This window comes from Colletotrichum costaricense, assembly GCF_030867565.1.
Source record: "Colletotrichum costaricense strain IMI 309622 chromosome Unknown Scaffold_17.1, whole genome shotgun sequence".
In the NCBI taxonomy this organism is placed as follows: Eukaryota; Fungi; Ascomycota; class Sordariomycetes; order Glomerellales; family Glomerellaceae; genus Colletotrichum; species Colletotrichum costaricense.
The window spans coordinates 178,654-194,507 of NW_026848246.1; the positions used below are offsets into that span (position 1 = coordinate 178,654).

Here is a 15,854-nt window from a genome sequence, read left to right on the forward strand (position 1 = left end):
TAGGACTAGCAGAAGCTCGATTGGATACTGCCAACGAGCGGCAGGCTAGCTATAAAGGAGGTGCGTTTTCTTCGACAGTTAGTTTGCTGACATGCCTTACGCTGTCAAACATCGTTTTCCATATCATCTCGAATTTTTACCATGGCGGCCCATGCTACCGACAATGAAGCTGCAGTCCATGAGGCTACCACTGGAGCTGAACCGGGCGTCAAGCCAAGGAACGCCCTCCTCACTAGTGAGGCTGTGGATGACATCTCTGGGGATGATCATGAGCAGCGCATGAAGGACCGTGCCCTTCTCTCTGCCCAAGAAGAGAAGAAACTCTTGCGCCGCGTCGACTTCCGCTTGATGATCTTGTGCGCTATTATCTTCATGATCAAAAATGTCGATTCGAATAATGTCAGCATCACCTATCACCTCATTAGAAGCGGCAGAACTGACGCATGGCAGGTTGCAAATGCCAGAATCATGAACAAGGGCACTCCCCGGAACATCATGACGCAGCTCAAAATGACAGCCGATGACTATAACTGGGTCAGCACAATTTACAACGTGAGTGCTTTGAAGCTGATATACTGAATCGTGGTCAAGGCCAACATAATTCACAGATTCCGTTCATGATTTGCGAGATTCCCACCAACATGGTCGTGAAAAAGATGCTCCCCTCACGATTCCAGTCGCGCATCATGGTAAGCCCCGCACCGAGGAGCATCTTGCCTATAACCTGGCAATAGCACGACTTGCTGATCTCCATAGGTAACTTGGGGCATTGTGTTGGCTTGCCACGCTGCCGTTACATCTAGTGCTGGCCTCCTAACCGCCCGCTTCTTCCTTGGTCTTGTGAGCTGCCACCGATGTGGGTCCACATGATCAACGATACTGACTACCCAACAGGCCGAGTCTGGCATGTTTCCAGGTATTATTCTGCAGATGAGCTACTGGTACCGCGCCGATGAGATGACTCCTCGGCTCTTGATTTTCTGTGCGTGATCCTCCTCTCCATAATACTCTAGGGCTGTGAATAGAATAGGCCACTGAAGTAACAACAGACTCATTCGAATTCTTCGCCAACATTGTTAGTGCTGTTCTAGCCTATGGATTCAGCGGTATGAACGGGCGACATGGCCTGTCTGGCTGGCAATGGTTGGTTTGCTTTTCCTCACATTGGCTGCCTCCAGCCCCTGACCCATCGCTAACTGGACTTGTAGGTTCTTCCTAGTTGAGGGTGTGATTACGATTGGCTTCGGCATTTTGCTTCTCTTCATCTTCCCTGATTGTAAGACCGTTAAGCTCAACCATATCTGAATGATTTCTAATGAGACCGGTATTCAGTTCCCGCGCAGGCTAAATGGTTGTCCGACAAGGAAAAGCGGTTCCTCCAAGCTCGCCTACCACCAAATGCCCCTCGCTCTTCCGAAAGCAATTTCAAGGCGAGCGAGATCTGGGACACCATGAAAGACCAGCGCCTCTGGTGGTTCGCGTTCATCTGGGCCACTAAGACGATTGGTAGCACCGGTCTTTCGTTCTACTTACCCACCATTGTCGCCAGCCTGGGACTTGCGTGAGTGACAATCGATGCCGCAGCAAATGCCCGTAGTGCCTAGTCCTAACTCATGTTTGACAGTTCCATCGCCGAAAGCCAACTGCTCACCATCCCATCCTCAGTTCTGGCTATTATCCTCATTGCTATCAGCGGTTACTTGACCAACTCGTTGGCTGTGCCGTACCCCCTTGTGGCACTGGTGTACCTGGTCTCTAATTTAGCGTGCTACGGCGTTATGGTCGCATACCCGAACAACGGAGGCGTGTATGCTGCCACGCTGATTGCTGCGGGTGTCTCGCTGGCCTGGTTCGCTACCATGTGGCCATGGCGTCTTCAGACGACGTTCAGGGCAACGGGTTCGGCCTTTGCCATCGCATGGGTCAACGCCCTTGGCGGGATTGGTACTATTGTTGGTCCCCAGATCTTTCGCTCCAAGTACGCACCCGAGTATACAGTGTCGTTCGCGGTGGCCATGGGCATGACTGGCGCATGCATCCTCGCCATCTGCTGGACCTGGTGGATTACAAGGGAAACGGAGAGGCAGACCCGTCATCTGAGAAAGAGGCGTCTCGCCGCCCACAAAACCAACGAGGTCATTTTGGATGATGTTGACATCGATGCTGACTTCAAGACACCGAAGGTGCACACTTAGGCGATTGTCAGGCACTTTGTGCCTGCAGCCCGCTCGACTAGGCCCTGGGCATGATATGATCAGGTTCAAGGTAGCACGAGGTAATATCAACATATATGTAAAGTATGTATGTATATATATTAACACTCTTTTGGCCATGCTGGGCTGAAGTTTATGATGTCGAGCGTGTTGCCGGCTTTCTTATGTTCACAGGCTGCTTGGGGGTCTGGTAGTTCAGGGCCTCCGAAAGCTCGTGCAGAAGCCTGTGAATCATGCCAGTAATTTCTTTCCGGGAGTGAGAGCGACGGCGCATGAATGACGTTTTGCGGCGATTGTTGCTACCTCAGCCCAGCAATCTGTTCAAACCAAAGGATACAGGCGCGGTCACGATGAGCCATGCCCCTGATATTCACACCTCGGATTTCCGCAGCAGCTCGGAGAGCCGAGCAGTTGCGAAAAGATCCAACAGTGAGAGTGGGGCGGCTTCACGCCCCGATAAGACAGACGACTGCAATCCTGTCCATGCATAGGTTGACAGTAACGGTTTCATTGCGAATAGATGCACGAATGAGAAGCGTGATTTCTTGACCGTGTTGTTCTAAGACCACAGACCTTTTTGATCCCTCCAAGGCCTCGTATGATCACATCTCTCAACGCCAGGGCATATTAGTCCTGGCACCCAGCCTGTGCGCATCCGCGGACATATCCAATAGTAATGCCAGAGTTATAGCTTCGATGCCGGAAGCAACATCAGCGGTCCAACTTACAGGTCCAAGCATGACTGACAGCTCACTCAGCTTCTTTCAGGAAGCTGCTCCATCTAACATGTCACACCGTGGTCAAGAACCACTTACTTTTTGTCGGCAGGTCTTACCGATTTTGGACAGACCTCCATCTTACTTGGCAGTGCTGTTGCGTTTTCTATTGCCTGGAAATGCTCCCAGTGATAGTCCTCTGGTGTGCAAAATTGGGGGGATTAGTCCTGTATCCCTGTGCTGTGAAGGTGGGCACAGGGATTGTCTTCCTCCGGGTTACCCTGGATGCATTCATAACCTCTCGGTGTAAGTGGCAAAATGCATGGGACGATCACCTTCTTCACGAGATATTCTTGTCTTAAAGTGACTGTGAGTTTCTAACATGACACAAATATGCTACGATTTGTTCAAGCTGCTCTCGTTCTCAACGCTAGCTGCTCAGGTACCTCCATATGCTATTTACATGAAAATGATGATATAGACTGGAGTTTTCAAGAATTTCCAACATGTAGTAGGCCTACGAGCGATGAATCTTGGGAAAGTGATACAAAATGACTTTCGAGTTGACGTGAGGTCACCAGATTGGGTTCACCATTGCGAAGGCGGGTAGGGTTTACACCAAGGTAGGGTAAGGTAAGGTAGGGACGAATCTCGCACCCAGTGTGTGACGACCACAGACTGGTACATTTCCGAGCTGCAGGGCTATCCACAGCGCTGCATTAGACATATCCAACGCAGCTTTCGCCTCGAGCTCAGGTACATCAAGAGCAGGTTTTAATAATTATCCAAGGCGATTGATCAAGTTATCATACGTGGAAGATCAGAAGGCGCTGTAAGCGTAGTTCGCCTTATACAAAGACGAATGATTCTTCTCTTAGATTTTTTTTTCTTAAAAAAAATGCCTGAATCCATGCGGCCGCATCAGTTGATCAAGTTTGAACTTGAAGTTGAGTTAATTAAGGGCGAACCTTTGGGGTTTGACTGAGCCGATGGTTAAGTTGATTACCGAAGTTGCGTTGAGTGCACAAGTTGCACCTTTTGTGGGGCCAAAAAGTATCCCACCCGGGCCTTCAGCTCGTGTCATTGTACCCAACCAGTGACATTTTGTATGCCACTGGCTGACGTTGAGAGATTCGATCGCTTTGAAAATGCTCAACCATTTCAACGATTCATGGTGCAGGCAGATGCATTCACTGCCAACAAACAGGGCGCAGGCGTATGGCTCGTATAATCCTTCTCCGTGGAACGACAACATTGGAATGAAAATGGCAGGCAAATGTGACATCTGCTCACTTTTCGTCAGGAGATAGCTCGGTTGCCGAGCAAAAATCGCTCGGCCGAGCAGAGCTCGCAGCTGTCTGCTCTGTTAGGTTAGGTTGTCAACGAGGAAGCAGACGGCCATTGACAGGCGTGTAATCAGATTGATTGATTGATAAGATGCATGTAAGGTACTTCGACGTGATAAGATTGGACGAGCATGGTTCATGGGTACCGCATACGCGATCCCCACGCTGTAACCCTCCGGGTCTTCGGATACTCCACGTCTGCATCAAGAAGAAGCATGCGCCGCCGTATTGGCATACATTTGAAAAAGCCTTGGTAGCCCTTAGCGTGCGCCTCAGCCTTTTAACCGAAGTAACCTTGGTGACTTCGTGACATACGCTTTCCAACTCTCTTACGAAATAAGCTTACTTACTACCTCGTTCACAATCTGGCAAGGTCGTCCATTGAATGGAGGGGAAGTCGGATCTGGACATGTACGCGTACATCTCCATACTTGGTGACCAAGGATGTACGATGTACCGTCTCTCAAGTGAGAGGCACCCATAGCAAATGCAGGCAAGGAAACGGCACAGAAACCTGATACAGGTGTTCACTAAAACAATCTAACGATATACTACTGGTGTTGCATGTAGCCTCCAATCTATCCTCTTGAGTACATGTACCTAGTGGGAAACAGATCCCACAGACTGCCCATGGCGAGCTGGAAAGTTGGGCTTCCCGCAGGGATCCTCCAACTGCAAGCCCACCTTCCGCATGGCCCGGATCCCGCCGTTCATACTGTCTGCAGCGTATCCTTTCGCGCGGAGAACACTGGTGGCAACGCGGGCGGAGTCCCCATCATAGCAAATGATGAGCGAAAGCTTGCCCCGAAGCTGAGAGCAGATGTCTTCGTTCTCAGAGCTAAGCTTGGCCTCAAGCTCTCGCCAAAGCGATGCCAACACTTTTGGATCTGTGAAGGGGCTCGGAGTGCCTGACTGAATAAGAGGGAAGTTTACAGATCCGGGGAGACTGAACTGGTCGAAGTCCTCGGGTTGGCGCAAGTCAACCACGATAGTGTCTGGCGACGGAGCTATGATTCTTTCCCAGCCTTGCCGCTCATCAGAACGTCTCTTGGACAAGAAGAAAAGGAGATCTCTGGTGAGAACCTTGTCCAGACGGTAAAAGTCGTTTAGGGCCATTAGTGGATCCTTTTCCCAGGCCGAGTCATAGCGGTACAAGTCAACATCACTCAATTCCTAGGCGTTGCTGGATTAGCAGGATGTAGCATACCGCGGGTATGATGAAGAACATATGCATACCGAGTTTCTGATCGGAGGGAACTGCTCAGCTTCCAGCTTGGCAAAATACTCATCCATGTATTGGTACGGGAGGTCGCAACACAAAGTGACGCAGTGAATCTGGCCGTCTTCCCCTGCAAGCTCACTCAAGGTCCCTTCCTTCTTTCTTTTCTCAATGAACTGATAAAGTCCTTGGAGATTAAATCCGGAGGAGGGGCCGCAAACAATGCCGTTCCGGCAAAGTTCCAACGAAAGCGAGTATGAGGGGTGAGATGCAACCTCCTCGATATGATCCACAGCTGACTTCCAGGGAAAGTTGACCGGAGCTAGGAGAGCCAGGGACCGTGGTCCTGGAACTCTGTCGCCTGCGGCAGTGCACACGCTGTGAATGCTGTTAGAAGGCACTATGAAGCGGGCGCATTGGATTCCTTACCCCAAACGGAACACAGATGGGTTCTTCTCCTTGAAGAAGCTCCCTAAGCCTGACATTGTGCCTGGATACCATAGTTTTAGTCTTGTGACGTTGAAGGAATCTCAAAGCTTTTGTAGATTGGGTGTACCAGAAGTTCCCATTCCTGCGCAAATGAGGCTTATTTCTGGGAGTTGTTCCAGAATCTGCGGACCTGTCCATCGCATGTGAGATTGCCAGTTCTAGAAGACTTGATTAGCAACTGTAAAAAATCCGTGACTTTAGGCAGAAATCTCACCAGATCGTTGTTATACTGGTCCGGGTTGAGCACGGATTCAGATTCCTGGGCCCAGCGGTACGCTGCTCGAATGCCGCCACGCTCGTCGTTCGGTTCGGGTTGCGACGGACCGCCGAATAAAGTACTGTGACAGAGCCATGTTGAGCATCATCATGGTGCACAGAAAAGGATGTCACTTAGCCAGATCAGCTCAACTTACATGTTAAGACCAAAGAATTGCATCAATTTCAACTTCGCTGCTGTCGTCTTATTGCTTAGGAAAGCGTGAACATCTCCCAAGTCGTAAAGAACGCGAGACATCAAAGCCATGGAAATGACTGTTGACCCAGAGCTGTACTCAACTACCGTCTTGGTCTTATCGGGCGCAATTCCATGCTCCAGTAGATTGAGAGCTTCGTCGAATCATATATCAGCACCTCTGATTTTGTCTTTTGTAAGAAGGTCTTCTCGACTTGATTACCTGGCATAGATTTGACATTGTTTGCTGGGTGCATAGTCATCATTTTGGCGTAGATGCGGACGCCATCTTTTCGGTAAGGATTGAGGGAGTTGGGAAGCTCCACAAGAGGCAGTGGTGGTGCCCTGTCAGGATTGAAATAGTCCTTAACAGAGTCAGGGCCCTTATAAACGTTGAGATTGTTTCGTGGCTGCATCTCGAGATTGTTGTTGCAAAAAGAAGTAACTAATGTGTGAGAAGTTTCTGTTAGGAAATGTGTAGCTGGGGAAACGTTTAACTGTAGGAATGATAACCGATGAACTTGGTGCTCCAGTCGGAATGATGTTATATTTCAGGGCAGACTGTTCTATGTACTCAACTAAAGCAGCGAGCCTTGATATTCTCGCATATTCATGGCTGGACCAAAAACTCAAATACACCAATGAACGATCTGTCTGAACCATTCGACCGCTTCCGAGCCTGGCGATATTACATCACGCCTACACTCTACACCTCTCCATCGGACGCGGCAGGGGGCACAAGAACTCACGAGTGATTTTCGCCGTCAGAAATCGATCACACCAAACAAATGGCTCACTGGGTCAGTCATGACTCAACTGACAGGAAGTCAGCTTAGCTATGAGAGGTTCATGTTGAAGCTTCCCATACTTACACGATGATATTGTCAACGAAGGGATCGCGAAATGCATACCCCGGTCGCGAATTGACGCCCCACATTCCCCTATAACCTATAGACGTTGTGACGGCCAGGTCCGATAACACCGAAGGGATCCTCTTTTGTCCGAGTGCGACCTGACATTGCTTGTTCTGCGTGATGATCTGCGTCATGTAACCTTGAAGGCCCGTCCCATGGAACTATTAAAGTCTTGGGGGTGTGGACCTATAAGGTAAAGACCTGGCATCGAGCGACATACCTGTCAGTGAAGACCACATCGCAGTAGGTATCCAGACTGTGACGGCGGATGGCGTGTGGAGCAAGCACAATCTATTAAACTGTTAATGGCAACAAGACCGATGAACAGCGGTAAAGATCTCTACCAAACTCAAAAAAGGAAAACCCGGCAATTCCAGCGCAACGTCATTACCAAACACTTTCCTGCTCCACTGACCCTGGCCACTGAATTCGCAATGCTGCGCGTACGGGTGCGGAGTGCTTTACTGCCAAGCAACAAAACGATCTGCCAAGAGGTTCAGAATGTCCTGCCACGTCATTTGAAGCTTTCGAAAGAGTTTGACGTTGGTCTCCAGGAAATCTCCGGGCTATAATTTGCTCCAAGATATCGCTACAGACACAGGTAGCCAGATAGTCAATGGATGAATAGATACGAATTTTTGAAGCATCTTTCCCCCAGATCCGCGCAACTTACCAACTATCTTTTCTAACAATGTTTAAGAGCACCAACTCAGCGAACCGCACCGCTCAGGAGGCTGCGGACATCAATGCCAGCAACCCCGAAAGCTCCCATACGCCAGATACGGCGCTGGAATCGCCGACGCCCACAGACAAGAGAGCAGAGAAACACATGTTCAATGAACAGACAAATTATGTGTCCAAAGTTAAGGTCATCACGGTAAGTCACCCCGCCTCAAAGGACGTTCAGATTGCAATCTTGATTTTACCCCCCCGATGTGATGAAATGACACACACTCACAAGGACAGATTTTTCTAGCATGCGCCAGCGTGGATCTCGTAGCACTGATGGACCAGACCACCTTGGCAGCTAGCCTGTCTATTGTTGGCAATTACCTCCATGCAGGACAACAGCTATCCTGGCTCGCTAATGGCTATTTCATGTACGTTTTGTTTCGGCTGATGACGACTCTTCCTGATCGATACGTCTGCATAGCACATCCACAGTCGGGCAACTCTTGTACGGCCGTCTGTCGGACATATGGTCGCGTAAGGTCATTCTAATGGTCGGGCTGGCCATCTTTGGCCTTGGGTCTCTTGCATCCTCCCTGGCCCAGACAGCTACACAGCTGATTGTTTTCCGCTGTTTTACGGGTCTTGGCGGTGGCGGACTCATGACAGTTGCACAGATGATCGTTAGCGATGTAGTGCCTCTTCGTGAGAGGGGGAAATATCAGGGTATTTTGGTAAGTTTCTCCAGCCGGTCACTTTTACAACTCCACCCTAGACTCTATTCCCTGCCAGAGTATCAGATTTGATCAGATATTCTTTTCTCGCCGGGTAGATGAATACTCACACCCCCATCCCCTGCAACAGCCCCTGTTCTGCTAACATCTTGGCTTCTCCAGGGCGCCGTCACTGCATTGGCCAACGGAATAGGCCCGGTCATCGGCGGCACTCTATCCTCCAAGGGGGGCGACTCATGGCGCTGGATCTTCCGTCTGAATCTGCCCCTAACGGCGCTATCTGCGGGATGCGCACTATTCTTCATGCCCCTCAGAAAGGTCGAAGGGGACTGGAAAGTGTTAGTTGTCTTCTTGTTAACCCACCCCGCACAAGCTGACCAAATGCATCTCAACTTAGAAAGACACGAGCCATTGACTTCGTAGGCATCTTTCTTGCATTGGCTGGCACCACGAGCTTGATGCTTGGTTTAACCTGGGGCGGTGGCGAGTACCCCTGGGCCTCTGCAGCCGTCCTCACTACCCTAATCGTTGGCGCCTTCATCTGCGTCATCTTTGTTTTGTGGCAGTGGAAGGGACCAAAATACCCGCTCGTGCCTCGTAAGATCCCACGTCTCCCTTGCTTACGCTTATAGAACTAACCTATATCCTTCGTACTTACATAGTGGACATCTTCCGCGCCCGAATGACCATTGGTGCATGCATTACAATGGCCATAAACGGCTGGAACTTTGTCGTTCAGGTCTACTACATTCCCACTTTCTATCAGCTCGTCTACAACTATGGGGCCACTAGGTCTGGTGTGATGCTTCTTCCCATCACCCTGGTTCAGACCGCGAGTAGTACTCTCTCTGGACTCATCGTCCACTGGGTGGGACGTTACCGCGAGTGCATCTTGTTCGGCTGGCTCTGCTGGTCGGTCGGTCTGGGTCTCATGTCCACTCTCAACGAAACTTCCGGCCTAGGAAAGCAGATCGGCTATTCCCTGCTCATTGGCGTGGGTGTGGGAAATACTCTTCAGCCGTAAGCATCTAGATTTCGCCCGATGACCGTGTTGTTTACTGATGCGGACGTCGACAGTGCCCTGGTAGCCATCCAAGCGGGCGTCCCAAGAAAGGACATGGCCGTTGTCACATCCTTCCGCAAGTTTGTCATCTCTTGGCTCTGGACTGAAAATGTGACAGTGCGACTTACGCTAGTGACACAGCTTTGTTAGGAACTTGGGGGCTACATTCGGACTTGCCATTTGCGGCACAATTTTGTAAGTCAGCTTCCCAGAGGCATTCACGACTCGCTCTATCGAGCGATGTACTAACATTCCCAAGAAACAACATTGTCAAGAACTCTGTCAATGGCCTGGATCTAAGTGCAGAACGACGAGACTCCCTTCTCAGCAACCCACAGCAATACTTATCGTCACTTTCCGACGAAGACGCGCAACGTATTCGCGACGTTCTCGCCCCTGCGTATCAACGATCGTTCAAGGTCATTTTTGAGCTTGGTTCTGGCTTGGCAGCAGCAGGTTTCTTCGTCGCATGGGTCTTGATGCCACACATTGATTTGGCCCGCCCTGACGACCACAAATTAAAAGAGGAGGGCCATCAAGCGCAACTCAAAGGGAACGCAGAAAAGTCCCCATGATTATTGGTGAGGCTGGCGAAGAGTGTGCTACGTCTCCAACCAGGGCATCTCTAGGGCAATCCGAAAGAAAGCCTCCAGCGATAGGAGGTTGGTAAAAACTTGCGGGGCAGGCCGGAGTCGGCTCAGCTTCTTTTACTCGACAGGGCAAATTCAGCGCTTTCTGGAAGCTGACTGACTTGATTTTTGGAATTACATTGACTGAAAGCGCTTGGTCGGATTGTGACGAAGCTCACTAGTAGCACTCGATCGAGCTTGACTTGGAAATCAAATAAATCTGCCAAAGTGCTTTGTGTCTACATGGTTTGATAAGGGTTGACTGGAAGCAGAATCCTAGCGTTCAGTGACACCATGGCTGAACATGAGGCCATATCCCACCGTCTGCTACCTACATCATGTAACAGTAAACCCAATGCTGATGCGGCAACGCCTGTCCTTGATTGGTGACCGCAAAAAGACCCAGAAATCTTCACTGTGCCCAAAGCTGCTGACACAAGATCCTTGTTGATGTATGATTAGATTGATAAGCATTCTAGCCGCCATGTACTCCATCAGACTAATGCACTCCGCGGACCACAAACCTAAATCTTCCCGGGGTGCCAAGGTCATCTAAATACACGCCATATGGTATCTCCGAAGTGGCCCGACTGTCCGAGGCGGCGAGGTGTTTCTACAATGCAACCCGAACCCGAGCATTTCCCTTACGTGAAGTATGGGAATATGCAATGCAACATAGCCCCAGCCGTTGGAACGCCGGAGTGGGCCAATGCAAGTACCTAGTCTGTAAGTATACATCCGTACTCTAATTTCCAGGGTCCCGAAAGTAGGCAAGATCGTGACATCAAGGTTCGTCTCCAACTATCCCCTCCTTGGACTCGACAACTACCTGACTGCATGCAACAATTTTAATCACTCAGTCACAGTGAATTTCCGACTGGGACTCGGAGGTAACTTAGAATTCAGGTTGCAGCTATACGGGCAAAACTTTTCAATCATTGTCACCAGTCCTAAGTACGTGTCAACATGCGTGATGAGAGGTTTGTAGATGGATTCAGTCCCACATCACAGTGATAGGAATATAAGCAATCGAGTTCCGATTCCGGATCTCAAGATTCATCATTGTTGCCCTTCCAAGTCGCTAGGCTCCCCAGAGTGACAGATATTGTTTACACGCAAACATCACAATTCTCTATCTATCAGCTCACCCTCCCCAAGATGATCCTTCATACAAGCTCAGTCGTGCTGGCTGCCCTGTATGCCGGCTCAAGCCTTGCAGCCGCCGACTCCCAAAGACCACTGCTAAAGGACTTTGACGCTCTGGGCGCTTGGTTTGAGGAAGTAGCCGCCATCAATGCCACTTCTGGCCTTCAAGATGCCGAGCAAGCCAAGAACACCACCGTCGCCATCATCGGAGCGGGTATCACGGGCCTAGCCACGGCCCTTATGCTCGATAGTGTTGGTGTGCACAACTGGGAGATACTCGAGGCTAGTCACCAGATCGGTGGACGCTTGCGGACTATATACGTCGGAAACACCCAAGAATGGGCAGAAATGGGCCCTATGCGTCTTCCATACAAGATCAAGTACAAGAGTGACAATGCGACCCTCGAGTACTCTGATCATGCCATGACGTTCCAGCTCGCAGATTGGCTCAATGAGATGAACGAAGACAGTCACACCGACCTGAACATCAGCTTTATCCCCTGGATCCAACACTCGCCTCATGAGTTGCTAGCGTTGGGCACTGGCAGACATCCCGATGGCAGCATTCCTACTCGTGCCGATATTGCTGCAAATTCGAGCCTTGGCAAGCCAGCACCAATGAATACACAGGAGTACAAGGACGTCAAAGCGAAGATGAGCGAGATTCTTCTTAACGAAGAAACACTCAGAGAGATCCAAAGAGACGTATGGAGAGTACACGGGCGCGCTATGAAGAGAGGACTCGACGATGTTAGTCAGCAAAGCATGATGCGCAATGTTTGGAACGCGAGCGCCGAGGTAGCGGACGCCATTCACGGTGCTACTGATTACGACGTCTTCTGGGACGAGATGCATCACAACTCGAACTTGGCACAGGATGGCAGCAAGGGCACCTTGGGCGAGACAGAGTGGCGATGTGTCGATGGCGGCTTTAGCCGCTTCTCTGATGCTTTCCTACCACACGTCCAAGACCGCCTCATTCTGAACCGTCAGGTCCGGGCGATTGAGGCTGTCAAAGGTGGTCAGAACATGGTCACAGGCACAAAGGTCTCTTGGGTCGACGTTGATTCCAACAGAACCCAGACAAAGCCAGGCCCTCAACAGAGCAAAACCTACGACTATACAATGCTCGCAGTGCCTTTCACCATGACGCGAATGATGCGCCTTCCGTCTTTCTCGCCCACGCTGTCGCGGGCGATGGCTGAGCGCGGCCTCCGCTTTAAAGACGCCTGCAAAGTTGGATTGCTCTTTAGCGAACGTTTCTGGGAGAAAGGTGACCGTCCCATATTTGGTGGTTACTCAACGCCTCCTGACGCAGCTGTTGGAGCTCTCTACTACCCAGTGTACGGGCATAACGAGTCGGGGCGCCCAGGTCTCATTCTGCACTATCGTGGAGGCGATTGGAGCAGCCGTTTCGCCAGTCTCAGCGAGGAACAACACGTTGGTATGGTCCTCGACGCTATTGCTTCTTTACATGGCGAGCAAGTTCGAGAGCTATACACAGGCGTCTATGAGCGTTTGTGCTGGCTGGACGAGCCATTCATTGCCACTGCTTGGACACGCCCAGACGTGGCTCAGCATGCGTTGTACATCCCGGCATACCATCAGACTGAGTCGAATGTTATTGTACTCGGTGAGCATACGGCTCCCACACATGCGTGGATCAGCTCCTCTCTTTACTCTGCCGTTCGTGGTGCCGTTCAACTATTGCTTGAGATTGGTTTAGTCGATGAAGCTAAGCAGCTGAACCAACGGTGGATGGGACGATGGATTGATATGGAGTAGAATATAGTCGCCTGAATGTAGAAAGATTTAAGGGTTTGTGGATAAAAGTTATTTGTTGAAGGAATGTCTATGAGAGAAGAGCCGGTGGCGATAACTTGAGATAGTCCAGATAGCAGTGCAAGACCCGTCGAATCTTGCCGACGTAATGAGATTTCACTCAAAAACCATTGCAACAAGCGACGCTTTTAAAACCATTTATGTGAACCGCTTTCTCGTCCTCGAGTCTTCAATCTACCAAGCCATTGTCTTGCTGGAGCAAATCTGGATCGCAATTGGAAATAAGATAGCATATGTGCAATTCATCTACATAAGAATTGGGCCACCGCTAAGACTACCACCAACCTCCGGCACTTTCAATATGCCTTCGCTCACCAGATCGATCGCTAGCCTACTCAAAAGTCCATCACAGCCCCTCGCCGCAAGTATGCCTACCGCCACCGGCAGCTTCTCACTATGACCGGTGAGGGTGCTGAAGCTGGACACCTCACCCACTGGGTATATCAAGTCAGGGCATCCGGAAAAGACAGACATTCGGGCCGCTGAGAAGCCAGCGAATGGCGCTGGTGGCGCTATGTCGTATCGGTTCCTCGGAGACTGCGTCCCAGTCTTGCCAGCATATAGAATGAACCCGGATGAGCATTGCAGGGTGTCGTTGACCGGAGGCAGGATATGATCATTGAACCAGTTCATGAACATTGTCTTGTTCTGCATGGCCTCATCCCAGGAGTAGTTGGCAGCCCAAGCCCATCGTGCCAGTGGGGATGGGTTTACAAACGGCTGACGACCGTCAAATTGTTTGGCATAATCTGCAAAGAATGGCTGGACCACCGCACCGTCTTGACCCTTCCCAGTCAGAACTGGGTAAGTGATGTTGAAAGTCTGGGTGAAGTTGAGTTTGGCGTTGGGGTTCGTTTCGCGCGTGTCCCAGCGCTGAGCCACGTTCAGAGCGCTCACATTCCCACCCACAAACTTAGCCAATGCGGTCGCGAAGTTGTTTAAAAGTAAACCTGCCTCAGTGCTGGAGTTGGGATACGACACCGTCATGATCTTGGTCGGATACTTCGGCTTCAATTCCGCCAGAGAAGTGTAGTTCGAGCCATATGTGACAGCCTGAAGTTTATCCCACAGCTTTGGGTCTCGGGCAAGGAAGCCAACAGTATCCAGAGGCTCAGATAGCGGCATGATGTGATCGGCACTCACAGCTCCGTGCGATGCTCTATTGCCAAAGACGCCATTGACGCCTGCAGGGCTACGGATGCTGCCCCCTGTATCAGTTCCGACGGCAGCGTCGAGCCAACCATAAGTAGCAACAGAAGCACCTGCGCCCGAGCTCGAAGAGGATGGGTCCTGATAGCCATCTCCTCTCGGATTGAAAGGACTGTGGTAGTCAACCCAGTCCACAGTAGCAACTTCGCTCGTTGCAAACTGGGACAACTTCTGCGTACCTACGACGATGGCGCCGGCTTCGATGAGTCTCGAGATGGCTGTTCCCGTGACGTTATTGGCCGGGTATAAATGATACCATGCGCGGTTCCCATTTGACTGTTTAACTCCGGCCAGCGAGAAGATGTCTTTAACGGCAATGCGGACACCAGCCAGTGGCTTGATATTTGAAGGCTCGTAGTATAATCGTGAAGGCACGCCGATGGTGAACGTAGCTGAACCGGGAATCTTTGCTGACAAGACTTGAAAAGTGCCATCATTGTTGTCTAGCAAGGCTTCGGTGAAGGCACCGGCAGTATCATCGTAAAGACGGTACGCTTGATGTAGATCTCCGGTGCCTTTGCGCAGAAAGTAAGGGCCCTTCGGCACGTTAGACCTCGTTGTAAAGCTGACCACTGCCGAAGGTATCTCATTGGTAGTTTGAATGTCTTGAGCTATCGATGTGTCCGAGTTGTTTGTCTGATTGAGGAGCAGCCGCATGAATCCGGATTGAAATACGTCGTCAGTCTCCTCCCAAGCGGTGAAAATTTGGGACACATTATCCCCCCGGCTCGCAGCTGGCAAGACCGCGACCGGAACAAAATCCAGGATTTCCTCGACATCTTTAGGGACACCAGATTGGAGCGAGAGAGTTGCAGCGATGTGGGGGCTGATGAAGTATGGGATTCCGTTCAAAAGAAGAGTTAAGCCAGTGGATGTGATCTGCGATATGGCTAATGGCAATGCCATCAAAATCCATACTCGGATCATTTGCATTTTCATCGTTACAACCAACAGATGTAGAAAGTTGATTAGGTACACAACTAAGCTCAGAGAGTGATATCGCCCACAGAGGGGATGATTATTTAACGAAAGCCAAGGCCACGCTCAATCACCAAACATACAAGGTATGCCCGAGGACGACAATTTGGCTAATCTCATGCCTCGAGTACTTGCCGTAGGTGATCGCCCGAGAACCGGGCCTGCGCCCCCGCCTCCCCTCTTCTGCCAAGTTATCATAGACGAAGTAGCTCGGTGCATTCTTTTTTTTCGAGGCC

The 15,854-nt window shown here is 50.5% G+C and overlaps 5 protein-coding genes across 5 annotated transcripts; 3 read left to right on the top strand and 2 right to left on the bottom strand.

Moving 5' to 3' along the window:
- Positions 1 to 141: 141 nt before the first annotated feature.
- On the top strand, positions 142 to 2,195 carry CCOS01_13238 (uncharacterized protein; the record flags this gene model as incomplete). Its single annotated transcript, XM_060461384.1, has 9 exons — positions 142 to 399; positions 451 to 552; positions 609 to 689; positions 757 to 840; positions 895 to 982; positions 1,050 to 1,143; positions 1,209 to 1,276; positions 1,333 to 1,561; positions 1,625 to 2,195. 9 exons carry the CDS (start codon positions 142 to 144, stop codon positions 2,193 to 2,195), a joined length of 1,575 nt encoding a protein of 524 aa, XP_060307812.1.
- Positions 2,196 to 4,875: 2,680 nt separating this feature from the next.
- CCOS01_13239 (cysteine synthase A) lies at positions 4,876 to 6,850 on the bottom strand (the record flags this gene model as incomplete). The annotated part of the gene is made up of 7 exons (XM_060461385.1): positions 4,876 to 5,448; positions 5,512 to 5,872; positions 5,924 to 5,984; positions 6,051 to 6,141; positions 6,198 to 6,321; positions 6,397 to 6,589; positions 6,658 to 6,850. 7 exons carry the CDS (start codon positions 6,848 to 6,850, stop codon positions 4,876 to 4,878), a joined length of 1,596 nt encoding a protein of 531 aa, XP_060307813.1.
- Positions 6,851 to 8,039: 1,189 nt separating this feature from the next.
- CCOS01_13240 (MFS drug transporter) lies at positions 8,040 to 10,389 on the top strand (the record flags this gene model as incomplete). The annotated part of the gene is made up of 9 exons (XM_060461386.1): positions 8,040 to 8,225; positions 8,315 to 8,448; positions 8,502 to 8,751; positions 8,914 to 9,089; positions 9,149 to 9,348; positions 9,414 to 9,771; positions 9,829 to 9,894; positions 9,956 to 10,009; positions 10,074 to 10,389. 9 exons carry the CDS (start codon positions 8,040 to 8,042, stop codon positions 10,387 to 10,389), a joined length of 1,740 nt encoding a protein of 579 aa, XP_060307814.1.
- A 1,212-nt stretch (positions 10,390 to 11,601) lies between these two features.
- Positions 11,602 to 13,374, top strand: CCOS01_13241 (L-amino-acid oxidase; the record flags this gene model as incomplete). The annotated part of the gene is made up of 1 exon (XM_060461387.1): positions 11,602 to 13,374. One exon carries the CDS (start codon positions 11,602 to 11,604, stop codon positions 13,372 to 13,374), a length of 1,773 nt encoding a protein of 590 aa, XP_060307815.1.
- Positions 13,375 to 13,677: 303 nt separating this feature from the next.
- Positions 13,678 to 15,573, bottom strand: CCOS01_13242 (uncharacterized protein; the record flags this gene model as incomplete). Its single annotated transcript, XM_060461388.1, has 1 exon — positions 13,678 to 15,573. The coding sequence occupies one exon, from the start codon at positions 15,571 to 15,573 to the stop codon at positions 13,678 to 13,680; it is 1,896 nt and encodes a 631-aa protein (XP_060307816.1).
- Between the last annotated feature and the right edge of the window lie 281 nt (positions 15,574 to 15,854).